Consider the following 26439-nt stretch of genomic DNA (forward strand, 5'->3'; position numbering starts at 1 on the left):
ACCAGGTACAAGTACCTGTCCCCACCCCCAATCCCTCACTTCCTGCACTCCACTGATGGTTGCATTTTGCCAGAAGGTGAATGGAAGCTAATCTGTGTGTGTTTGAAGGTGTTTTATCTGCCTTCTGGATGAACTGTGCTATATAAATGTGAGTCAGCATTAACAATACTAATAGTTTCATTCTGTTATTTTGGAAAGCAGTACTGAAATTTCCAACATTTCTCATATTTCCTACATGTCCCGATTAATTGGCATACAGCTCTTTGCTACTTAGATAGGGAAGGAACATATTCATAAAACTCACAAACATTTATTTTTTCAATACAATTCTCTTCAATTAAAAAGTATATTGTTGAAAATAAAACTGAACTTTAGAATTCTGACATGGAGCGCTACACTCCCATTAAGCCCGTCAGTGGAGAATTCTGTTTACTTTTTGAATGGAAAATCCTAGGAAATGTAAAGAACGGAAAAGCCTCATGATCACTTAAGCATTAAAACATACAAAAAGATGACCATCTAATCCTGCGCTGTCAGCAGTCATGTGCTGATAGTGCAAGAACTTGGAACATAAGTATTTAATAGAAAGCATCATTACAGTAAAAGATGAAAAATCAATGCCATAGCTTTTTTACAAGAATGAAAAATTAACCGAAATAAAATCCTGAATGCCACTCGATACCGTCAAGGGAGTCCACAGAAGTCACACTTGTGCAAGGCCATATCAATTCCTGCTAGTAGGTTGTCAGATTAAGTATATTCACTTATGCATGCATAAGCTCGTTGCAACCATTTAAAGACACTTACTATGTTTCACCGCTAGAGAAAAGGAAATTAAATAGATACAGCACATCGGAGAGGGGAAAGGAGAAGCCAGGCAACATAACAGGAGGAACTCTGCCAACAAGTGACATGCATCAGTGTCAAGAAAAGCAGTATGTGGGAGAAAAATCCACTTGATCATACTGGAGGGTACATTTCAAATCTATCCATAAAGCACATAGGTGCTGGAATAATGTAAAAGCCTGCAGGAGTGTATATAGCACAGGATGAGGAGAAGTAAAGAACGATATTTTGCTAACCAATGCATGACAGCTCTGTCAGGATTAAGCACAGCAACCAAAGGGCACACAGAGTTTCAGGAACTGAAACTCTTAAGATCTGGTGGTCAGCCTATGGCACTTCTGAATATTCCATTAGTAACTATGAAGATACAGCTGGATCGTTGAATCATCTAGCTAGCTGCTTCAGACACTGAGTAGTAAAGTAGGAATACTTACAAGAAAGAGTGCAGTCCACAAAGTTGGTTAGTTCTTGAGCTTGAGGGTATTAGGGATAACAGACAAAGCATTGTTTAACTTTGGTCTAGAAGAGCAGCAGGTGAGAAAGAAAGTGCTGTAGAGCATTATACTTCATACAATCCTTTCTTTCTAACAGCATCTGAGTGGAAAAAAAAACAGGACAAGAAAGCCAACCTTCAGAAGCTCCTCTGATGTAGGCCTGTCTTGAGGAATTTTCTGGAGGCAAGAATCTACGAAGTTTCGAAAATAATCAGACCTATTGCAAGAGAGAAAAAATGTTAACTGAGTTAACTGCTGACTTCTTCATTTTAAACATCTCATTAAGGAACCATCTGTAGCAAAAACAACCTCTTTGCTCTCCCCCCCCAAAACAAACAAACAAACAACAAAAAACAAACAAAAAACCAAAAACTCCACAACGCTTGACACAACATATTTAAGTCAAGCCAGACTCCCTGGCTCCTAGGTAGATCCTTTAACCTCAGCTGCCAAACTCGCTCAGAGTCAGAATGCAAGAATACTGTGCAATTCAAGAGCAACGGACATTTTGTACCTGTTATCTAAAGGCTCACATGATTCTGAATGCCATCATTAATGGGCTAAATTTCTATACTGTCAAAACACTTTCATTTTGATGGGACAAATTTAACTATCGGATTCAACTAGCACACAGGCCTTGTGCCTGCCTTCTGCCCAGGGTGAGTTTAACCCCCAGCACACTGCATTAGCAGAATACCTAATATTTCTCAGATATGTCTTCCAAAATATTCTGGAATCCATTGGCAGCATGGCCGTACAGGGGTAGGTGAACTTTTTATGAAGACACATCTCTTTGGATGCTGGGCCTCTACATTCTGCCCCTTCCTCATTTAAAGACACAGACTTTCTGACAGACGTTACTACTGACATGGGGTATGGCTACACTTGCAGCCGTACAGCACTGCCAAGGAAGCGCTCCAGCGGCAGCGCTTTCAAGGGCGAGTGTGGTCGCAGTGCCAGCGCTGGGAGAGAGCTCTTCCAGCACTGCAGGTACTCCACCTCCCCGTGGGGATTAGCTTACAGCGCTGAGAGCCGTGCTCCCAGCGCTGCGGCACTGTTTACACTGGTGCTTTACAGCGCTGTAACTTGCTGGGCTCAGAGGTGTGTTTTTTCACACTCCTGAGAGAGAAAATTGCAGCGCTGTAAAGCGCCAGTGTAGCCAAGGCCATGGTGATTATAGAACTTGTGAGATTTTCTTTTTCTCCCTCTCCCACCAAAAAGCCAGGTAATTACTTGATTTTTTCTTCTACTAAAGTTTTCTAGCAAATTAAATTCTTGAATTTTTTGGTCAGAAAAATCTATAAAATGAGCAGAACCTTTTCTGCAAATATCATGTGTGGGCACCTAATCAGAACATCTGTGAGGTTAAAAAGGTTGTAAAAGCGCAGTACACTGCATTACAATCAAAACATCAGGACTGCAGCTTAGCAAACAACGTTATTGCGATGCTGGCAGGCCAGATGGCAGCCCTTGTCCAGGCTGCAGGCATTAGCTAAGAATCTTAAGACTGGAAGGGACCTCGAGAGGCCATCTAGTCCAGTCCCCTGCACTCAAGGCAGGACCATGTATGATCTAGACCAGTGGTCACCAACCTGTAGATTGCAATAGACTGGTCGACCCTAGAGCCTCTGCCAGCCAATTGTGATCTCCGGCTGCTAAAAGTCTGATGGACAGTGGGGCTAAGGCAGGCTTTCTTCCTGCCCTGGCCTCGTGCCACTCCTGGAAGCAGCCAGTAGGCCCAAGGGAGGAGGAGAAGGGGTCCCCGTGTGCTGCTCCTACCTGCAAGCACTGTGCCCGCAGCTTCCATTGGCCAGGAACGGGAAATTGTGGACAATGGGATCTGCGGGGGTGGTGCCTGCAGAGGGGGGCAGCGTGCAGAGCCATGTGCCCCCCCACAGAGGCCACGATGGCCGCTCATGGGGCCGGGGAAGCCTGCCTTACTTAGCCCCACTTTGCCACTCACTGGGAGCTGCCTAAGGTAAGTACCGCCTGGCAGGAGCCCATACCTCTCCCGCACCCCTGCCCTAGCCATGAGCCCCCAGCACCCCATACTCCCTTGTGCACCCTGAACCCCCTCCTGCACCCTCAACTCCCTGCCCCAGCCATGAGCCCCCTCTCAGAGCCAGCACCCTGTACCCGCTCCTGCACCCTAACCCCCTACCCCAGCCCAGTGAAAGTGAGTGAGGGTGGTGGAGAGCAAGCAACGGAGGGAGGGGGAATGGAGTGAGCAGGGCAGGGCCTCGGGGAAGGGGAGGGGGAGATTCTGGATTGCACTTAAATTCAAAATTGATCTTGTGCATAAAAAGGTTGGAGATCACGGATCTAGACCATTCTGACAGGTGTTTGTCTAACCTGCTCTTAAAAAATCTCCAAAGATGGAGATTCCACAACCTCCCTAGGCAATTTATTCCAGTGTTTAACCACCCTGACAGTTGGGAAGTTTTTCCTAAACCTCCCTTCCTGCAATTTAAGCCCATTGCTTCTTGTCCTGTCCTCAGAGGTTAAGAACAACAATTCTTCTCCCTCCTCTTTGTAACAACCTTTTATGTACTTGAAAACTATTCTCATGCCCCCCCTCAGTCTTCTCTTCTCCAGACTAAACAAACTCAGTTTTTTCAATCTTCCTTCATAGCTCATGTTTTCTAGACAGTTAATCATTTTTGTTGCTCTTCTCTGGACCTTCTCCAATTTGTCCACATCTTTCCTGAAAGAACTGACAGCCTTGTAGCTGGATACAAGACTAGATCACCTCTATGTTAGTTTTGCTCAAAATAAGTATTTATTAAGAATGTGTTTCGTCTCGATGAAGTGCTTGTAAATTGCCGCATGCATTAGTCTCACTTGTAATATCTGTACTCCATGCTGTAAGAAAATATGTAAGTTTTGTTGTATAACTTTGAAAATGTTTGCTCAGAACTTGTGAACTCAGGCATGGGAATCATCTCCCGCCCTGTCCACCCATGAGGACTATCAAAATCAGATGTGCCATCAAGGATCATCACAATACAGAGGATTAGTTAATGGCCCTGTCCCACCTAGGAAATGTTATCTGCAAGGAAGCTTGTCATGTGGGCTTTGAAGCTGAATGAAGGAAATAAAACAAACCCACTGGAAAATTTTCCATCTTTTTTGCTGTTTAAACTCTGAAGGGCCCGAGACTCTAAACTGAAGCCAGAGATTCCGGGGTTGCCTGCTGAGTCTGCCCTGAAAGAGGCTTTGAATTGACAGACCACTACAACGATCACTCTTAGGATTTAGATGGTACCTCATTTGTGTATATGTTTGCCTACTTGAACCTGTAGAATTCTCATTCTTTTTTCCTAGTTGGTAATCATTTAGATAGTTTATTACAGGATCGGCTACAGGCGTGGTCTCTAGTGTAATATCTAGGATACTAATTGATCTGGGGTAGGCGACTGGGTCTTCCATGCCTGGAAGCAACCCAAATGGGGTGTGATTTTTGGCGTATGTGATCTTTTTATCACTAATTCCAGTTTGTCTGGGTAGCAAGATAGACTGGAGAATCAAAGGGGCCTGTCTCTGACTCCATGGTAAGACTGTTAGTGATGCAGAAGTTCACATTTGTTACTGACTTGATGAAATCTAAATCTACAACATACCACCAGTTTGAGGGGTCTGCCCTGGGGTAGGCACTCATGGTCGTGAGCCACTGCAGACAGTGTGACAATTATTACCAAGTTTTTTACTTTTAAAATTGATTCATCTGTATGTTGATTCAAAAGAAAATCTTCAGGGTCAGGAGGAACAAAATGAGACTATTTTATGTGTGTTTGCAAACTCTATGTAACAACGGCAAATACATAATCAATGGTTTTCTTCAGTGAGTAGTAGCTCCACAAACCAAGATTTGGGTTTCATAAACTTTGTTTTTAATAATATAAAAATATTCATTTGCTGCTAACTCTGGGTTTCCAATGTTTACTGACACATGCCTTATCGTGGGATTTTATGTTCTTACAGCAAGTCTGTTCCGTTTCTGGACTTGCTGCATTCCTAGTCTCTAAAATATTCACTTATTCAGTAGTGAATTTTGTGCACATAAAATGTACAGTGCACCTACTTATCAGCCTTTCAGCTCACATCTTCCCAACAAGAACTAAGCATGACAAACGCTCCTCTCTCAGTAATACTCACCATTCATTAGACTGCAGTGTAGGGGATTCATTCTGTGCTATGTGATATAAGGCACTCATTGCGTTCATATTAAACAAAGGAGGCTTCCTTTCCGCTATACAGAAAAGAAAATAATTTTTATACAGGGAAATAGTCTTACAATTTCCCCTTAATTTATTCCCATCGCTTATAAAAACACAACAGTAGGACCATTAGTGCCTGAACATGGAGCCCCAAACCAACCCAGACCTTGCAACAAGATGTGCTGCCATGTGCTCCCACCACTGGTTTTACCCCTGCAGAAGATGAAAGCTCTTTGAAGATCAAATGTCTTGTCTTGTCAAGCTTTTGAATTCTGTGGGTCGTCATGGCGGAGTTCTCACTTTAAAGTACCAAACTATAAATAAATCAGCAGTAAGATCCACACTCAATGGCTGCACAGCCACAATATGGGCTCTGGCCAGTTTGTTATACAGATTATATTAAAACCTAATAGTACTCAAAGTCCAATAGGATGGTAGCAATGTGGACAAAGCTGGTTACTGAAGCTGTCACAACCACACTTCACTGACTGAACATATACATGTTCAGTCAAGAACAAGCAAATTCTTCACTATTTTGAGGGTAGATTCTCCGGCTCTCCTTTCTCTTGCAAGCTTGTGTAGTCTCACAGGACTAGCACAGTATGAAATTTTAATAAGGAAGGAGATGATCTCACCGAAACAACAGAATAGAAGGTTCGTCAGAATATTTACTAGGTAAAACTATAAAACTGAAGCTCACTGCAAACATTCCAAGGAAACAGTTCAAATTATGACCTTTATACCCAGGGCCGCCCAGAGGATTCAAGGGGCCTCGGGCAAAGCAGGGGAGCTGTGGCGCTTGTACTCACCCGGCGGTGCTCCGGGTCTTCGGCGGCATTTTGGCAGCGGGGGACCCTTCAGTCGCTCTGCGTTCTTGGCAGCACTGAAGGGCTCCCCGCCGTCGAAATGCCACCGAAGACTCGGACCGCGGACGGGCCAGGGCTCGGACCTGCAGCAAATTGCCCCTCTTCCCCCACACTCTGGGCGGCCCTGTTCATACCCAGGGGAAAATGCAACTGAAGAATTCTTTTTAACATAAGATTCAGTTCCTATTTTCAGCTTTTTATGTTCTACCGGTGCTTGGCATACACACATTCTCCTCTCTACCTCCCACCAAGCACTTCACAATAATATATACGATGGACGTCAATGGACACACTTCCATGTTTTGGGATTTAGTAAAATAGCCTCATGCCCCACCAGAACTCTGAAACTGAGGGATGATGCCCCCTTCAAGCCAAAAATCATACAAAAAAGCAAGCACACTTCATAATGCAGAAACTCAGTATGCAATAAGGCACAAAAGGGGTGTGGTCACCATGAGCTAACTGCATTCTTGGGACACTGGATCCAGCCAAACCTTTCTAACCCACTCAGAGCATGATTATGTCATGATAGCCATGCCCCTTAAAGCTGCTTTATATTGGCAACAAAAACTTTACTCTGAAGGAGTCTCTTTTATCCTGGAAGAAAATGAAGCTGACAGCCTGGAATGTTAGACAGCAATTTTAGCTAAACCGTGTGGTTCACATGGACCAGTGTATTTCTGAGAATGTTCACCAGTCAATCAGACTGTTCATTCAATCCATGACATTTTAGAACAAACAATAAGATATGACGAGGCAGTTAATACAGCCCCAGTTACACTGAGATGCAGGAAGGAATAACTTTGCTACCTTGGGGGCATTGGTATCGAAGTGCTATTATTAAGTTGGATCTTTATCATGAAAATATTATACATTAGGGTAAAAGGAAATTGTCACGCACCTGTAACCCTTTTAAGCAGATATGCTGCTTTAAGCAGCCCATTCTAACTGCAGTGCCATGATTTATTTCCTGGGTGAGGGTGTTAATACTTCAAGACTGAATTGTTCCAAATCTTCCTTAAGAGATCTTCCAGACAAATTTATTCATGTGTGACAACACACTCTGAATATAGCTATGAAGCTGTCTGTTTAACCCAGGTGCGGGCAAACTACAGTCTACAGGCCAGATCCACTCCTCCAACCATTTTAATCCGGCCCTTGAGCTCCTTCTGGGGAGCAGGGTCTGGGGCTTGCCCCGTCCCATGCTCCACATGGGGCACAGGGTCGGGGGCCACTCCATGTGGCTCTTGGAAGCAGCGGCATGGCTCCCCTCCAGCTCCTACGTGTAGGGGCAGCCAGGGGTTTCCGCTCCGCACACTGCCTCTGCCCCAACCACTTCCCCCACAGCTCCCACTGGAACTGCAGCCAATGGGAGCAGCAGGGGCGGTGCCTGTGGATGGGGCAGCATGCAGAGCCACCTGGCCGTGCCTCCACGTAGGAGCCGGAGAAGGGACATGCTGCTGCTTCCGGGAGCTGCTTGAGGTAAGCAGTGCCCTAAGCCTGCACCCCTGAGCCTCTCCCCATGCCCCAATCCCCTGATCTCCCTCCTGCCTACTGAACCCCTCAATCCCAGCCTGGAGCACCCTCCTGTACCCCAACCCCCTCATCCCCAGCCCCACTCCAGAGCCTGCACCCCCAGCTGAAGTCTGCAGACCTTCCTGCACCCCAACCCACTGCCCTGGCCTGATCCCCATCCCACCCTCTGAACCCCTCAGTCCCAGCCCAGAGCACCCTCCTACACCCCAAACTCCTCATCCCCAGCCCCACCCAAGAGCCTGCACCCCCAGCTGGATCCCTCACCCCTCAACACACACCCCACCCCCCAGCCCCAGCCCAGAGCCCCATCTCACACCCTGGACTCCTCATTTCTGGCCCCATCCTGGAGCCCGCACCCTCAACCAGAGCCCTCACCCCCTCCTGCACCCCAATCCCAATTTTGTGAGCATTCATGACCCGCCATACAATTTCTATTCTCAGATGTGGCCCTCGGGCCAAAAAGTTTGCCCACCTCTGGTTTAAACCAAACTTCATGAACATAGGACTCCTCAAGGAAACTTTACTCTGTATACAAATATTGAAGTTAACATTTTGCTTTTCAGTTTTAAAGCCATATGTGATTTTGGTACTTTAGGATCTATTTTTGTACATTTTTCTCTGTGTGGATCATTCTCTCTCATTCAAATGTTAACTGACCCCACACAAAGCGTAGACGCTGTACGTGCTAGAGGGTTTGCTATTTTCCTTGTCTATAAAAATCTCTTTCCTTTGTGTAATGAAAATGCCAGTTCAATTAACACAAAACTGGAAACTTACTCTGATTTTTGATTAAGAACTTACCACTTCACCCTAAAGATCATGTTCTAAAGCCATCAGAACAAGGAAGCAAGCACAGGTCTTGTGCATGGTAACTCAGATCAATACACTCCAGGGTTAAACAATTCAGACTCCCAGAATGAAGTTTAAACATACTTTTTGGTAGAAATTAAATATACTCTACAGTATTAACTCCACAAGTTGGAAACAGAAGAAAATCTGTCAGGTAGTCTAGTACTTGGAAAGGAAGATGGCTTACCTAACTCAATACATGTTATTCCAAGAGACCAAACATCTACTTTGCCATCATACTGCCCTTCATCCATGGCTAAAATTACTTCTGGGGCCATCCTAAAACATAAAATTAAATTCTCAAAAAAATCTACATAATCATTACAATACATCATAAGCATTTCAATACTCCATAATTGGCCATGTGACAAATTGACTAATTTGAACTATTAAGATGGAAAGAAACATTGCACAGAATATAACGCATGCGCCTGGGTCACTTCAGTTTGAATTTGGATCCCAGCCTGGTGAACTCCAGAATGCAATACAACGGGTAGAGCCACACTGGCAAAGCCTGCATAATGCATTCTTGCCTTATACCCAGTTCTGAGCATTACAACCCTGCTCCACCCACCTCTCCAATAGTCTAGTTAGCTACAAAATACTGGTAATACAACTACCACATGAACATAAAAACAGCCACACAGAGTCAGACCAATGGTATATCTAGCCCAGTATACTGATTTCTGACAGCTGCTGGTGCCACATGCGTCCAGGGAGTAACAAAACAAGGCAACTTCGAGTGAAGCTGTATATACACCACAGATTAGATGTAAAAGATCAAACCATACAAGATGTCTGCAAAGATTTCTGTTCAATCAAACTGGTTTTTTCTACGAAAAAACCCTCTTTAGTAAATTGAACAGCCAGATGCCATGAGAATGTTTGAAGTTTCAAATCATCGTATTGGTTGAATAAAGCATGCACATATTTGCTTCAGGAGCATCACTATAGCTACTTACAGTCAGGGTAAATATAATAGCAAAATATATACAATTTATGAAAAGTAAATAAAAGTATTACACACACACATAGGAGAGCACTGAACTGTCCTTTCCTTTAAATCTGAACAGATCAAACTTTTGATAGCACTTAATGTTATATTTGCAATGTACATTTTGATTTCAATAGAAATGTACGTCTCAAACGTGGATTTTAGTAAGGCCCAAACAAATTAGACAGCCTACCAAAAACTGTTACTTCTTGAAGCCACAGGTGTGTCAAAAAAAAAACAAGAAAAAAAACAACTTTCCTTACCAATATGGCGTCCCCACAAATGAATTGGCAGGAGATGCTATGGAAGCAGATCCAAAGTCAGCAAGCTTCACCTGGCCTGGCTCTGTCAGCAGGATATTTCCTGCCTTGATATCCCTGGTTATGGAATACAAACATTACTATTACATCCCTAAGCAAGAAAAGCATCCGTAATACAGCCACAATAGAGTGTGCCATCATTCACAGGTTCAAGTTATAGACCACACTGACCCCTGTATGAGAGTTTCAATAATGAGGTGGTCATAGCCTTAATAGTATGCCTGATCTTGAAACCTAGGTTAGTGTCTTGAAAAATAAACTTTAGATTTCAGTGACTTCTAACAGCACCAAGAATTATTTAGATGCCATGACTGCAATCCATCAAAACCGTAAGAGATGGCTAGCTCCCCTTTTTAGACATTCTACAGAAAAAATTAATAGTTCCAAAAACTAACTCATTTTATTCCTACCAAAATGTGAGAGGAATCTTTTAAAAAATTATTTAGACTGTTTGACTTCCTTTATTGCCATTTTTCCCTGTGTGTGTATTACATAAAGCTAGTTTTTAAGAGGATTACTTTTCTTTATTGGAAAAAAATACCAAGCAACTTTCATACTGAAGCTGCCAAAAAGCGATGAAGCTAAACTATGTGCTTAATCAGCCTTGGTGCTCTATGCTTCAAGGGATGAGCATCACCACTGAATTCTACCATATCACATGGGAAAAGCACAGCAAATTCAAGTCACTTCTACAGTAAACCAGATATATAAGATACGGGGATTTTCCTTGCATTTTAGAATTATTGTGAATTACTAATTCTAGAAATATGGACACTGCAAAAAAAAAAGTCTTTACTTATGAATCTTAAATGTCATTTCCATTATTGGGGTGATCAGGATGCAATCAACAAGATAAGTTACCTGAAAGTGTGTGACACAGTAACTCTGTAAGTACTTACCTATGGATCATATTGTGAGAATGCAAGTATGCTAGTCCCTGGAGAGCACCATGGGTAATTGCTGCTATTTCCACCTCTTGCAATGGCTTTTTATGAACTTAAGGAAAGAGTACATTTGAAATTCATTATTAAAGAAAACAATGCAGTTTACAAAGTTCAGTGAATACTTTTAAAAATGTAAACACAGACCTAGAAAACTGTAAGTTCTAGTTTTACAAGGCCTATGTCCTGCATGAGAAGCGCACATCCAGTTTAGTAGTTGGTAATATTCTATATAATCTGGAATCCGATGTAATCCTCTAACTATAACACTGCAGCTACTCATTCTATCAAAAAAAGGCCACACTGCTGAATTCACATCTAAATTCTTGTCAGCTTTCCGACCATTTTACCAATGGTATTTGAGATGAACATTTAATTTAATGTTAATGAACCTCAACAAAAAAATTACAACAAATCTTTTCTCCCAGAACTCTTCAAGAGGCCAAATGAACTACTCTGTAGCTCATCTCAAACAGTTTGACAGGAAGTGAAAGTAACTAACAAAATGCTTCATTTACCAAACCCTTGCTACTGGGTGTAGTGACACTGTAGTCAATGGGACTACCCCGGCACTAAGCATTATGCCTGACAGCAAGGAGTTGCAGAATTAAGCTCTGAAGCTGCATAAAAGGAATACAAACAGATGGTTGAAGATTTATTTAAAGATAGTAGGAGAAGACAAATTGTATGCCTAGGAAAGCTATACATTTCAGAAAAATACTGCAGATATGTAATATTTTGAGTTATTGCAATTTTTCATTCCCTGCCCCCAAAATAATTAAATAACTGAACATTGTAGAACAACCCTGATCCATAATCTGTTGGATTATAAATTTCTCAGTTTCAATCAAAAAAGTCTTTGAGACATACCTTCTAGTAAGTCTGATGCCGATCCTAAACAATATTCCATAACAAGCTGTGTGAGGAGAAACCAAAATAATGTATTAGAGAATACCTAAAGATAAATACATGGTGACTAGATTTCATTGGCTTGTGACTAGTTGGTGATGCAGCATTCATTCACGTACTATGAATCTTACAACAAGAATTTGCCTTGTGTTCCGGCTGAAACTGCCATCATCTCACAAACCTTCAGAAAAATAAGCCTAGGCCCAAGATAATTTAGGTATTGGAAAAACACATATTACAAAACAATCCCAACAGCTGTGTTTCCATATTTCTGTTTAAATTCCAGTGAATTTAAATTCCCCTCAAACCTAGTTACACTGTACATCTTTGATAAGGAAAAGAGAAGAAAGGAGAATTACATACTGTATATAAGGCAAGGGTAGTGTTCAGCGATGTACCCTTAGAACATAAAAGCAGTAGTAGAATGGTGTGAGGTTTACACTAGAAACTTTTGCCAGTCTAGCAATGTTGAATAAGGGTGTGATTAAAGACATGTGATGCCAGCAAAAGCCCTAGTGTAGATCAGTTATATCAGTATAAAAATGCTTCTGCTGGTATAGATTATTTTGCTTGGGACACTGGTATAAGCTCTCCCAGCAAAAGCTCTGTCAGTATGAACTGCATCTACAGTAGGTGGATTTGCTGGTATAGCATCTTAGCCACACCCGTAGACCTTTCCTGGTGTAGATTAGGCCTAACTGGAGAATACCAGCATCCAAATATGATGATAAAATAATCTAATATTATTCCTAACATAGGGCCCTATTCTACCACCCTTACTGATGCTGAGCAGTACCTTACTATAGGAACAATTCCCACTGAAATGAACCGAATTGCTCTTTTAGTAAAGAATCACACAGAGTACAGGGAGCAGAATAGTGCCCATAGCAAATTCCATACAAAAGAGATAAATAGAGGACATAATTACTTACCAGGGATGCTCAAATTATATTCAATAAGTTTATCATATTATTTACAACTAACCATTTATTTGTATTTAGATTATTTTGTTATAATCAGATTTCTCAAACACTTTAAAAAATTTTTGTATAGGTCTTATAGAACTATGGATATTGATTTATGAATAGTATTTACACAGTAATATAATTTAATACACAATTGCTTTGTAATATTGAACTATTGCAATTTTATCAATGAACTGTTTGATGTGCAACTTCTTCCTGTATGTAGATAAACATATATTTGCAATGAGCAGTTTGATGAAGAAAGGCTTTTGATTGTATATGCACACACTCCTCTATAATGTTTGAACCTAAAAACTGCAGCACTAGTCTAGCGCAGTGGTCCCTAAACATTTTTGTCTGTGCCCCCCTCCCCCTTACCTGGTCCGTGCCCCCCTAGGAGCCATAGCTGGGAGTGGGGCCAAGGTGAGAGCCAGGGGCCATGGCCAGGAGCAGAGCTGTGGCCGAGGCTGGGGCCAGACCTGAAGTTGGGGCCAGAGTGAAGCTGGGAGCAGAGCAGGACTGGGTAGAGCTTCTTCTCCACTCCCCCGTGGGGGCCTGTTTGGGGCCCCACTGCACCCCTACGGGGGTGTACCCCACAGTTGGGGGACTACTGGTATTGCGCATAAGAGCCAGAAAGTGAAATTGATTATTCAGCCTAATATCATCCAAAGGGTGCAAAAATGAAAAGGTAAAACAAACAAATAGCATCAAATGGGTAAAAGTAAATGAGACTGTCCAAATGGGGAGAATTTAAAAAAATGTGTGATAAAACAAGTGATTTTAAAAATACAATTTTATAATCTGACTATCCATTTAAAAGAATGAATCAGTTATATACAGAACACAGTCAAAATGTAAAACAAGGACCCACAGAAAATAGCTCACTGGGACGTCAGATATACTGTTAGACAGTAAATAAAATTGCCATATTTTTTTCCGATGCACTGAAAATTAACGAAATGCATTCTTCCTCTCCTCCCAGCAAGAATCAAGTGGCCAAGTACTTGGTTTTTATTTAACAACCCAGCAATGAAATGAGTTCTGGGTACTAATATCAACATACCCCTTCAGGAAGCGAGGAGGAAGTTTTCAGGGTCTCTGGACTTGCCTTAAATGGCTCACAGAATCCACTAAGCCTGGCTGCATATTTCTAAGCATCTTGGGGCAACTTTTCCTTATCACTCTGTAGGAGACAGAGATTTCAGGTGCCTTCCCCTTCAGCCAGCTGGAGACATGTGTTTACTTAAATTTGCCCTCAACCAAAACAAGAGAAGTGCAGAGTGGAGAGCGGCTTACCCATGCTGTATGCTCACGCAAATAGCAGCCTTTGTATTCTATACTGTTAGGATGTTTTATTCTTTGTAGGAACTTGACTTCCTTAATAATATCCTGCCATTTCTGTGGAAAAGAAAAAGAATAGGAAGAAACTTTACAAAATTGTTACTTAAAAGAAGGGGGGAAGAGAGAAAAAGTGACCTAACCAAGACAAAACAGGGTTTGGGGGCGGGAGGAGACCTGCATCCGCCCCAAAATATTTGAAGTTTGGAATTCAAAAAAAGTTATATTAAATACCATGACTTATACCGTCCAACTTTGCAACAAGAAAGTATCACATTTTACAGTTTTATTTATCTAGAGAATAAAAATTTAAAGGAATTATATTTTATGGCAAAGATCTCTCAATTAACGTAATATTTTACACATAGGCACGCACAGAACACACCACAACATTTGATATCTGAGCTCTCCTGCAGAGTCCACACTTCATATTCCAAAAATTAAGTTGGCCCTTCTTAGGGCTTGGCTACACTGGAGAGTTGCAGCGCTGGTGGTGGGTTTACAGCACTGCAACTTACTCACCGTCCACACTTGCAAGGCACATACAGCGCTGCATCTCCCTGGATACAGCGCTGGCTGTACTCCTGCTCTGCCTGGGGTATAACGATTACAGCGCTGGTGATACAGCGCTGCTCTGCCAGTGTGGCCACCAAAAGCGCTGTAATTGGCCTCCAGAGGTATTTGGAGGTATCCCAGAATGCCTGTTCAGCCACTCTTCTCATCAGTTCGCACTCTACTGCCCTGGCCTCAGGTGACTTGCCCTTTAAATGCCCTGGGAATTTTAAAAATCCCCTTCCTGTTTGCTCAGCCAGGTGTGGAGTGCAATCAGTGAATCTTTCCAGGTGACCATGCCTCCATGCGCCAAACGAGCCCCAGCATGGAGCAATGGCGAGTTGCTGGACCTCATCAGTGTCTGGGATGAGGAAGCTGCGCAGTCACAGCTGTGCTCCAGCCGTAGGAATTACGATACCTATGGGCAGATATCCAGGGCCATGCTGGAAAGGGGCCATGACCTGGACGTGCTGCAGTGCAGGGTTAAAGTGAAGGAGCTGCTGAGTGCCTATTGCAAAGCCCGTGAGGGAAACCGCCCGCTCTGGTGCTGCCCCCACGACCTGCCGTTTTTACAAAGAGCTGGACGCAATACTTGGGGGTGACCCCACTGCCAATCCGACGACCACGATGGACACTTCAGAGCGAGGGGGAAAGAGTGGGGGAGGGGAAAGGGGAGAGGAAACTGAGAGTGAGGTTCTGGGGTGGGGGGAGACACCTCGAAGTCCCAGGAGGCATGCAGCCAGGAGCTCTTCTCAAGCCAGGAAGAAGGTAGCCAGTCGCAACAGCGGGTACTTGGTGGAGGACAAGCAGAGGAGCAGGCTCCCGGTAAGCGGCTTTTATTTTCAGGATGGAAATGTTTCGGGAGAGGAGGGAGGGTTATGGCTGCATGCATGCATGCCTAGATGTGGAATAGCCCATTGATGTGGTCTATCACGTCTCGGTAATCGGCCTCAGTAATCTCTTCAAAAGTTTCAGCCAGAGCGTGGGCAATGCGATTGCACAAGTTTATTGGGAGAGCCACCGTGGTCCTTGTCCCAGTCAGGCTAACGCGTGCGCGCCACTGTGCTGCGAGGGGTGGGGGGACCATTGCTGCACACAGGCAAGCTGCACAGGGGCCAGGGCGGAATCTGCATTGCTGTAGAAGACCCTCCCACTCTTCCCAGGTGACCCGCAGCAGCAAGCTATCTTCCAGGATCAACTCCTGTGGAAAATGTTGGGAGACTGTTCAGTGTAGATGCCCCCTGCAGCAGTTTGCCTTCCCCAATACACAGAAACCACTGCACATCCCTGAAGCCATCAGTCCCCCTTACTTACCATTTCGTGGCTCCTGTGGGTTATGTGCGCTCTGTTTGGTATGGGAAAAGTATGCTAAAGTGAAGACTGTAAACTCCTTCACTGTGTGGGAATAACTGTCTGGGTGCGATTATAAACAATGCTGCCTCTGTTAACTGTTGCCATTTTTGCCTTTCGAAAGGTGTCCTTGACTACTCAACTGCCCGTATCATCCACGCTCAAAGGCTACAAAACCTCAGGAAGAAGCCGCGAAAAAGCAAAGACGGCATGCTGAAAGCAGTTATGGATCACTCTGCCAGAGAGAGTAAAAAACTGCAGGACTGGAGGAAAAAACTGCAGGACTGGAGAGAAAGGGAAAGCAGGATCCGCCAGAGAAACGCAGTGGCTAAGAAGAAAAGCACAAAGCAGCTAATAAGCATCCTGGTGCGCCAAGCGGACTCTATCCAGGCACTCGTAGCCATGCAAGCAGAGCACTACCACGCCGCCCCCCCTCGTCCCAAAACTCTTTCCCTTGTGCCCCAATGTCAGCTCCAAACCCCCTTACCCAGCATCCAGGTTTTTACCACCACCAGCTGCCCCCAACACCTGTATGTTTACCAACCAGCCCTGAGAACTACGACCCTTACCCTCTGCACTCAACCCCCATCACCATGCAGTAATTTCATCCTGAAGTGCAGCAGTCATTGCACAGCACTCCAGACAGGACATATTCAAACCTGTGACTGTACAGTTCCCCACCCCACCCCCCTGCCCTTTTAGGTTCCCAAAATGTTGTGTGTCTGTCAAGAAAGTTACTTTCTTTTCAATAAATGAATTCTTGGCTTTGAAAACAGTATTTATTATTGCAGAAAGTGAAAGATACCGTAGCCCAGGAAAGAAAAAGGCATTGCAAATCGTTTTAGGAAAAAAAGATTCCTACTAACATTGTAACCACTGCACTTTCACTCCCGTTCAAGGCACCAAACATTACTGTTGGTTTTCAGCCTCAAATTCCTCCCTCAAGGCATCCCTAATTCTTGTAGCCCTGTGCTGGGCCTCTCTAGTAGCCCTGCTCTCTGGCTGTGCAAATTCAGCCTCCAGGCGTTGAACCTCGGAGGTCCATTCCTGACTGAATGTTTCACCCTTCCCTTCACAAATATTATGGAGGGTACAGCACGCAGATATAACCGCAGGGATGCTGCTTTCCCCCAAGTCTAGTTTCCCATACAGAGATCTCCAGCGCCCCTTTAAATGGTCAAAAGCACACTCCACAGTCATTCAGCACCGGCTCAGCCTGTAGTTGAACCGGTCCTTGCTCCTGTCAAGCTTCCCTGTATACGGTTTCATGAGCCAAAGCATTAACAGGTAAGCGGGGTCTCCAAGGATCACAATGGGCATTTCGACATCCCCTACCGTGATCTTCCGGTCTGGGAAAAAAGTCCAGGCCTGCATCTTCCTGAACAGGCCAGTGTTCCGAAAGATGCATGCATCATGCACCTTTCCAGGCCAGCCTGTGTTAATGTCAATGAAACGCCCATGGTGATCCACAAGTGCCTGGAGAACCACAGAGAAATATCCCTTCCGATTAATGTACTCGGATACTAGGTGGGGTGGTGTTAGAATAGAAATATGTGTCCCATCTATCGCCCCTCCACAGTTAGGGAAACCCATTTGCACAAAGCCATCCACAATGTCCTGAACGTTCCCCAGAGTCACGGTTCGTCTTAGCAGGATGCGATTAATGGCCCTGCAAACCTGCACCAACACAATTCCAACAGTCGACTTTCCCACTCCAAACTGGTTCGCGACCGATTGGTAGCTGTCTGGAGTTGCCAGCTTCCAGATTGCAATAGCCACCTGCTTCTCCACTGGCAGGGCAGCTCTCAATCTCGTGTCCTTGACCGCAGGGTGAGGTCGAGCTCAGCACACAGTCCCATGAAAGTGGCTTTTCTCATCTGAAAGTTCTGCAGCCACTGCTCGTCATCCCAGACTTCCATGACGATGTGATCCCACCACTCAGTGCTTGTTTCCCGAGCCCAAAAGCGGCATTCCACGGTGCTGAGCATTTCCGTGAATGCCACAAGCAATTTAGTGTCATACGCATCAGGCGACTTGATATCATCGTCGGACTCCTCACTGTCACTTTGGAGCTGAAGGAATAGCTCAACTGCCAAACATGCTGTGCTGGCGAGACTCATCAGCATACTCCTCAGCAGCTCGGGTTCCATTTCCCACAGAAATCGCGCTGCACAGAAACTGTTGGGAGAGTCACAATGGCGCCAAACGTGGACGGAAAAACAGTGACTGCTGGGATGTGAAGCGATGCATCACGGGACGTTGGGACAGGAAGCGGAATGACTCGCCCCCTCCGCCCCCTTCCCACAACCCACAGTGCCAAAATGGGACGAGGTACTCTGTGGGATAGCTGCCCATAATACACCACTCCCAACAGCGCTGCAAATGTGGCCACACTGCAGCGCTGGTAGCTGTCAGGATGGCCACACTGCAGCGCTTTCCCTACACAGCTGTATGAAGACAGCTGTAACTCCCAGTGCTGTACAGCTGCAAGTGTAGCCATACCCTTAGAGAACACAGTTTTCCCAGCCAGTCAAACACACACAACAGGCTGAAGGAGGTCAGGATTGCTGCCATCACCTTCTATCACTGCCAGCTGCCTTAACGCCAGTATGGGAGGTATAAAGACGCAGCCCTGTTAGTAAGTATATTATTTCAGGTCAACCTTAATTTGCCACTCACCAACTGTTTGACTACGTTCTCGATATCATTTCTCCTTTATCACTTTCAATTTTTACATATAGTAGTTTAAATTACCGTACTTACTGATAAGTGAATAGTTTTCAACAAGCAAACAAACCCCATATAAAACAGTTAGGTTCTATGACAATATATTCTTACAGGGACACTGCCAATGTAAAGATTACTTTCAGTCTTCAAATTGTCTATCTGATATTGTTAAAAGAAACACCTCACATTACTGTATATAGCGTTGTTGTAACTGTGTTGGTCCCAGGATATGAGAGAGATAAGGTGGGTGAGGAAATCTCTTTTATTGGACCAACTTCTACTGGCGAAAGAAAAAGCTTTTGAGCTTACATAGAGCTCCTCTTCTTCCTGGAAGAGTTCTGTGTAAGGCTGAAAGTTTCTCTCCTTCTCACCCACTGAAGCCAGACCAATAAAAGATATTACTTCCTCACCCACTTTGCACCTCACATTACTGTAACTTTAGGATTGGGGGAAAAAAATCTCTGTTTTCCCCCCACTTTCTGCATTTGACAGCACTTTGTGCATAGTCAATTTCACTGTAGTTCCCTGGAGAGTCGGTCAGCCAGCCCCCTTTTGTTTGCCCTGCACATGTGGTTTTGGGGGAGAAAAGCATTAAAAAAATTAGGAAAATGTGACTGAAAAATAAAACTGAGCAAGGACACCAAGGGATGTTTAGCACCTGACGATACTTAACTCAATTTTTTAAATGACTAGATTTCAAGGTCATAGTGTCCCTTTAACGTTGACACAAATAAATTATAAAAAAATAACAGCTCTGATGTAAGTCAGAAGCAGAAATATCTCTCTCATATTAAAATCAGATGGTATTTCTCTGATTTCTTGGGTCTTATCAGCCCTCATTTCCAATACCTTTTCTAGGACCCATGCAAGATAGGCCTTGTTTATACAATTCTACAATACAAATACAGTTTAACAAAATACAGCAATGCAAAATCCCAAAAGAGACCTTCAGAAAGAGACTTTCAAAATGTGAATGGAGAGAATACCTAAGACCAGAAAAATACATTTTTCAAGCCTTCTATTTACAAGACTTTGTATTTTTACACCTCATGTCAACAGTCCCATCTTATCACCCATGCACAAAGTTGTCCAACTGGCACCCTGTATTAATGTAAATTTCAAATTGAAAAGAAGAACCACTGCACTTAATTTAGAAAGTAAAAGTGACCGGAAAAGTGGGGTGTGTGTGTGTGTGTGTGTGTGTGTGTGTGTGTGTGTGTGTGTCCGTCCGTCCGTCCGTCCGTCCTTCCTTCCTTCTCTTTTTTGTTCGGACATAATGGATTAAAGGCAGTTTGAAAGTTTTGTCAAAAAATGTGTTTACTTGCTTTTCACATCAAAAATTCAGATTTTGTCTACTCTGAAAACCATATGGTGAAGGGGGAACTAATTAAACATCCACAAGGGTGGTCCAATACTACAGAAGTGAGGGCCATAAAAGACGGACATAGAAACAGAGACTAAAGGAGAAGAACTGAAAGGGGAGTGAGATAGGATCTACCTAATCAGAATCCAGGATTGTTACTCTGTGTGTCACTCTGGAGCCTGTTGACTCATCATGAAGCGATGGAACCAGCTACAAGCATGGCTGAGAGCTCTTATTGCTCAGCATATCACAAGGTTCAATCATCAGTGGATTTAGCAGTCTGTTACCACCCAATTAAGTTCTCAGCCATTTTGAATTAACCACTTATACCCATGCAATGTACAGCCACGTTACAGCAAGTCTCTGTGCCATAAGTGTCCCTTTGTTTGTTCACAAGGAACGTACAAAGTTCAATCTCTCTGAATGCAGAAGGAACCATGAACGATAGGAGCAATTTCTTAGATTACAGCCCCTAAGCTTCTCAGGAAACACATGTTCCAAAAGCTTGCTCTATCTTGTTCCAGAGTCACACTGTACTTACAGGCTCCTGCGTGGCTTTCTCACCTCTCTCTCTGTTGTCTGTTCTCACACATGCATACCCCTACCCAAGACAATACTCAACCAAAAGCTCCCGAGCATGTGAACCCTCTCCCCCATTTGTCTGAGGTAGGGATTTACACTTATGTGGGCGAGTTCACATTTTCTCTCAGTGGGATTTTAACTCAACCCAGAACAAGGTTTAACCAAGCTCACAACATCATGCCAAGAACACTAGACTGTTGTGGTCTCAGAGGTAACAACCAATCACCCTTATTCTACAGGTAAGTTATATGCAACAATTTCATTGGTTGTATGAGAGTGACCTCACAGATCATGGATTACTTGGCCCAAATGCTACACTTGTGCGACAGCAGACACAATAACCCCCTGTGATGAACTAGGAATGTTCTTAATGTTTTCTCTGAATACTGTGTTGGTGCCTCAGTGTCCCCTAGGCAATTCTTAAGTATCTGGCAGAGCAAAGGGCCAGTGCACCTAAATGCCTGGCCCTCTGTCTCCTAGCAACTGATGGCCTGGGCCCCTCCTCTGCAAAGGTGCCAACTGAAGGTGTTGGAGACAAAGAGGTCAGGTGACCTCGTGGCTCAGGAAAGGAGCTGAGCAGAGGAGGACGGTGGGGCTGGATGAGGTTGTTAGTCTGGAGCTGGCTGGGGATGAGGAGTGAAGTGCAGACATGGGGGTCTGGCTCACTGCCCCCCAGAATGGACCCACCCGAGGGGTCCGGTTCTCTGTACCTACAAGCTCTGTTTTAGACCCTGTTCCTATCATTGAATAAACCTCTGTGTTACTGGCTGGCTGAGAGTCACATCTGACTGCAAAGTGGGGGTGCAGGACCCTGTGGCTTCCCCAGGACCCCGCTTGGGTGGGCTCGCTGTGGGAAGCGCACGGAGGGGCAGAGGATGCTGAATGCTCCAAGGAGAAACCCAGGAGGTGAAGACCTGTGAGCTTCTTGCCCTGAACAAGTCTGCTCCAAGGGAGAGGAGGCTCCCCAAAGTCCTGACTGGCTTGGTGGGGACCAGTTCCAGAGCATTGCCCAGGGACTCTGTGACAACCCCCTCAATACACACAGCACCTCACAGCAGCATATATCTGCACAATCCCCCTGTACAGAAATCAGCGCAATCAGCGCACACAAAAACCCCCAAATGTCACTCTGAAACCTAGAATGTCTGTTGAATTAGCAAGAAGCAATGGAAACAGCTACAAGTCAGGCTGAGAGCACTTTTTGTTTAGAACAGGGGTCGGCAACCTTTCAGCAGTGCTGTGCCGAGTCTCCATTTATTCACTCTAATGTAAGGTTTCATGTGCCAGTAATACATTTTTTAACGTTTTTAGAAGGTCTCTTTCTATAAGTCTATAATATATAACTAAACTATTGTTGTATGTAAAGTAAATAAGGTTTTTAAAATGTTTAAGAAACCTCATTTAAAATTAAATTAAAATGCAGAGCTCTCGGACTGGTGGCCAGGATCCAGGCAGTGTGAGTGCCACTGAAAATCAGCTTGCGTGCTGCCTTCGGCACATGTCATAGGTTGCCTACCCCTGGTTCAGAATATCACCGGGTTCAATTATCACTATAAATTTATGGCCCGTTAATGTCCAATTGTTAAGTTCTCAGCCATTCTGGCTTTTTTTTTCCTTTGCTTTTTTTTAAATACACAGGACTTTACACATTACATCCATGCAACAGCCCTTCCGCTACAGGTTTTCAATCAGATTAATTACAACTTGTTTCGTTAGCATTTGTAAACATTTTCTTACACATTCCTGCTTAAAACTCTTCAGAGAAGGATGTATTTAATGATTCAATGACGCTGTCCCTTCAGCTAAGGAGCAAGGGCTTCAACAGACATTTGGGACCCAGGAGAAGTCCTCTGATATAATTAAAGAAGGCAAGAGTTGACATTACTGATGAATCTAAGGTATAAAAGCAGCATCCCATCCTGCCTCACCTCATGCACTGGCTCTACAGCTCCCACTGGCCAGGAACCACAGCCAATAGGAGTTGTGGGGACGGCAGCTGCAAGTGGGGGCAGCACCAGCCAGCGGAGATTATACCAGTTATACTTGTAGAGTTATATTATTAGAAACCCCATATGGACACATTTATTGCAGTATAAGATTGGCTTTTTTTGTTTAGCTTAAACCTCTTCTCAAGTAACATAAGCTACATTTAAAATAAGAATGTCCAGATGGAAAGTTATACTGGTATAACTATATTGGTTTAAATTCACACTTTAGGTTATACCAGTATAACCTTCCCACATAGACAAGCCCTAGTAACAAATCAAGAGCACAGCACTACATACTTCAAAGGCCCCTCCATTTAGTTTTGGAACAAGGCATGCCCCTGTTATAGATGGTCTCTGCCAGAGCCAATGAGAAAATCCCATTAAAAACAAAGGAATGCATAACTGATACTGTAGTGCCTTGAAGAGATCTGCAGTATATAACCTAGATTACAATCTGAGCAAACCTTCCTTTAAATACTTTAAAAAACAAAAAACAAAACAGAAAATGTTTTAACCAACTTTTTTCTTCAAAATAAAGATAAAGATACACATCCATTGAAGGCAATCAGAACCTATTTCTGACGCTTGAACAGCTCAGTTCATTCATGTGAACAGAATATTTATAGTTCATTGTAATTAAAAACAGTAGGACAAGAAGTAGGTACAAATTATACTTTCATCAGTACACAGTTAAACAAGTTAGTGCAGTAATAGAATAAAAACTAGAAACATAGGAAGTTTAACTATGAAACTCGGATTCAAGGCTGCTTAGGAGAAATAGGTATGAGAAACTGCCAAAGAATTAAATGAATATTTCAATTCTTCAAAGTACAGGTGGCAAGACTAGCTCTGTGTTCATGGAAACCAAAAAGGTTAGGCACTGTCAGGTCAGGTCAGGTAAGGTAATCTATCCCTTTGCCAGTGCAGGACTGCTTACAGCACAGGAGAACATAGCATAGAGAAAAATCTTCTTCGGACTGTGTTGGGCAACACTATCTGTATCATTTCTATGAGACTATTCCATAACCTAATAGATTTCACTATCAGGAAGCATTCCAACCAAGCTATTCAACTCCTAGCCCTGGCTTTTCAAGCTTCCAAATTGGAGCTTCAAAATCACGAAGTACAAGCTAATGATCTCTGCTACAGTGTTCTAGAGAAAGAAAAAAAAAATCTGGAGACTGCCATTAAAATATTTAATGTTTAACCTTATTGAAATTGGAGAGGGTGCAGAGAAGAGCAACAAGGATGATTAAAGGTCTTGAGAACATGACCTATGAAGGAAGGCTGAAGGAATTGGGGTTGTTTAGTTTGGAGAAGAGAAGACTGAGAGGGGACATGATAGCAGTTTTCAGGTATCTAAAAGGGTGTCATCAGGAGGAGGGAGAAAACTTGTTCACCTTAGCCTCCAATGATAGAACAAGAAGCAATGGGCTTAAGCTGCAGCAAGGGAGATTTAGGTTGGACATTAGGAAAAAGTTCCTAACTGTCAGGGTGGTTAAACACTGGAATAGATTGCCTAGGGAAGTTGTGGAATCTCCATCTCTGGAGATATTTAAGAGTAGGTTAGATAAATGTCTATTAGGGATGGTCTAGACAATATTTGGTCCTGCCATGAGGGCAGGGGACTGGACTCGATGACCTCTCGAGGTCCCTTCCAGTCCTTGAGTCTATGAGTCTATGATGGCTCTTAAAAGTCTACTTTATCCACAGCTTGGAGAATCTCCCCACAATTATGCTGCTTTATCATATTTTCTCTCTCTCTTTTATTCTTTCTTTCAAGATCCTCAAAATGATATTGTTCAGCAGAATCCGTTTAGGAAAAGGATAAATTCTGGCTTGATCTGCTATTATTACATTTTACAGGCAGGCATCCTTCTGAGTCCATGTCTCTATTGTATTCATTGCTATCATTCCTAGCAAGCCTTTATCTAGCAAGCAACAGGGTGGTTTTTTTTAAATGGAATTCAGAATGGAACATTTAAGACTAAAAAGGCAACTCAGCTTCCTATTAAGTCTGAATGCTGCCGATCTTGATACAAACTATTTTTTATTTTACCATTTTGCTTACATATTATGCAGTTCCCGAAAACATGGCTCTTCCTGACTGGGTGAAATACATGCTGCATAACATGCAAGGAGCGGACTAATCAGAAGCATGTTGAAAATGCTCAAAGAAACTTATTCTGTTTACACAATGCCCCGATTCATCTTAACTATTATATAAAGATTCTCCCTCGGGAGAGCCTGGATTAATTCAAGTCAGTTAATATCACAGCAATCTGGGTTTAATATACAAGATATTCCACATACCTCATTGGATTGCTTCCCACTATATGACATTTTCTTGATGGCCACCACTTCATTGGTGCGCACGTCACGTGCCTATAACATTAAAACATGAAGTATCAATATCTCATATCAGAAAGAAAATACCCAGTAAAGAAAATAAAACAAACAGAATGATTTCTCATTGGAACAGAAGTACTGAAAAGGCCTTATCCATTTAATAGTTAGCCTGGATATAGAAAGTTAAAATAATACATTCCACTAGGGGTGATGAATGTTGGATATATTCAGAAACTGAATTAAAAAAAAAAATCACACTCTTATTTGTGGGACGTGATTCTCAACTCATGCCATCTATTGTCAGCATTCATTAGCTCTCTGTAAGTTGCTTATACTCTAAAGAGCATCTCTGTAAATGTGTTTTTTCTGATTTTAAAAAGCAGAATAGATCTTCTGTAAACCAACCTTTGCCCTTCCCCACAGCCCTGCTGTAAATAATCTGAACAAGTGAAATCAAGGCCCACTCTCCCATTCCACTCCAAACAGAAGGGAACATATACTGCAATACCATATGGCCAAAATTTGTACTTTGGCCAAACCGGACAGTCTCTACGTAAAACAATAAATGGACACAAATCAGATGTCAAGAATTATAGCATTCAAAAACCAGTTGGAGAACACTTCAACCTCCCTGGCCACACGACTGCAACTGGACACCATTAAATTAGGTTTGAATAAAGACTGGGAGTAGATGGGCCATTACACAAAGTAAAATTATTTCCTCATGCTTATCTTCCCCCCTCCCTCCCAGTTCCTTATATCTCCTTGTCAAGTACTTGAAATGGGACATTTTTATTACCACTACAAACAGTTATTTTTCTCTCCTGCTGACAACAGCTCACCTTAACTGATCACTCTCCTTATAATGTGTATGGGAACACCCATTGTTTCATGCTCCCTGTATGTGTTTATATATATATCTTCCTTCTGTATTTTCCACTATATGCATCCGATGAAATGGGCTGTAGCCCACGAAAGCTTATGCTCAAATAAATTTATTAGTCTCTAAAGTGCCACAAGTACTCCTGTTCTTTTTGTCAGATATTTCTGACATCAGCTGCAAATACTGGACACCACCTTTCCGATGCTGCTGGGAGAGGATAAATGTTGAGTGTGATACAAAGTAGATCACATAAATTAAGGTGTTTGCCATAAAGAGATATACGCTTATTTTCAAATTCTGATTCTTGAATTTCCTGTCCAGCATTATTTAAAACTTATAACATCATAGAAATGTAGGCCTGGAAGGAACC

General features: G+C 43.2%; 1 protein-coding gene across 1 annotated transcript in view; it reads right to left on the bottom strand.

Moving 5' to 3' along the window:
• Positions 1-26439, bottom strand: part of TAOK1 (TAO kinase 1) — a 67016-nt gene that overhangs the window by 30629 nt on the left and 9948 nt on the right. Inside the window, exons 2-9 of the mRNA XM_050929262.1 lie at positions 25151-25222; positions 14234-14335; positions 11934-11979; positions 11022-11118; positions 10066-10179; positions 8996-9087; positions 5496-5589; positions 1476-1557 (exon numbers count right to left, since the gene is read on the bottom strand). Coding sequence (XP_050785219.1) covers positions 1476-1557; positions 5496-5589; positions 8996-9087; positions 10066-10179; positions 11022-11118; positions 11934-11979; positions 14234-14335; positions 25151-25222 — 699 coding nt within the window. The remainder of the gene's footprint in view (positions 1-1475; positions 1558-5495; positions 5590-8995; positions 9088-10065; positions 10180-11021; positions 11119-11933; positions 11980-14233; positions 14336-25150; positions 25223-26439) is intronic.

The sequence above is a fragment of the Gopherus flavomarginatus genome, chromosome 19 (genome assembly GCF_025201925.1).
Source record: "Gopherus flavomarginatus isolate rGopFla2 chromosome 19, rGopFla2.mat.asm, whole genome shotgun sequence".
Taxonomy (NCBI): Eukaryota; Metazoa; Chordata; order Testudines; family Testudinidae; genus Gopherus; species Gopherus flavomarginatus.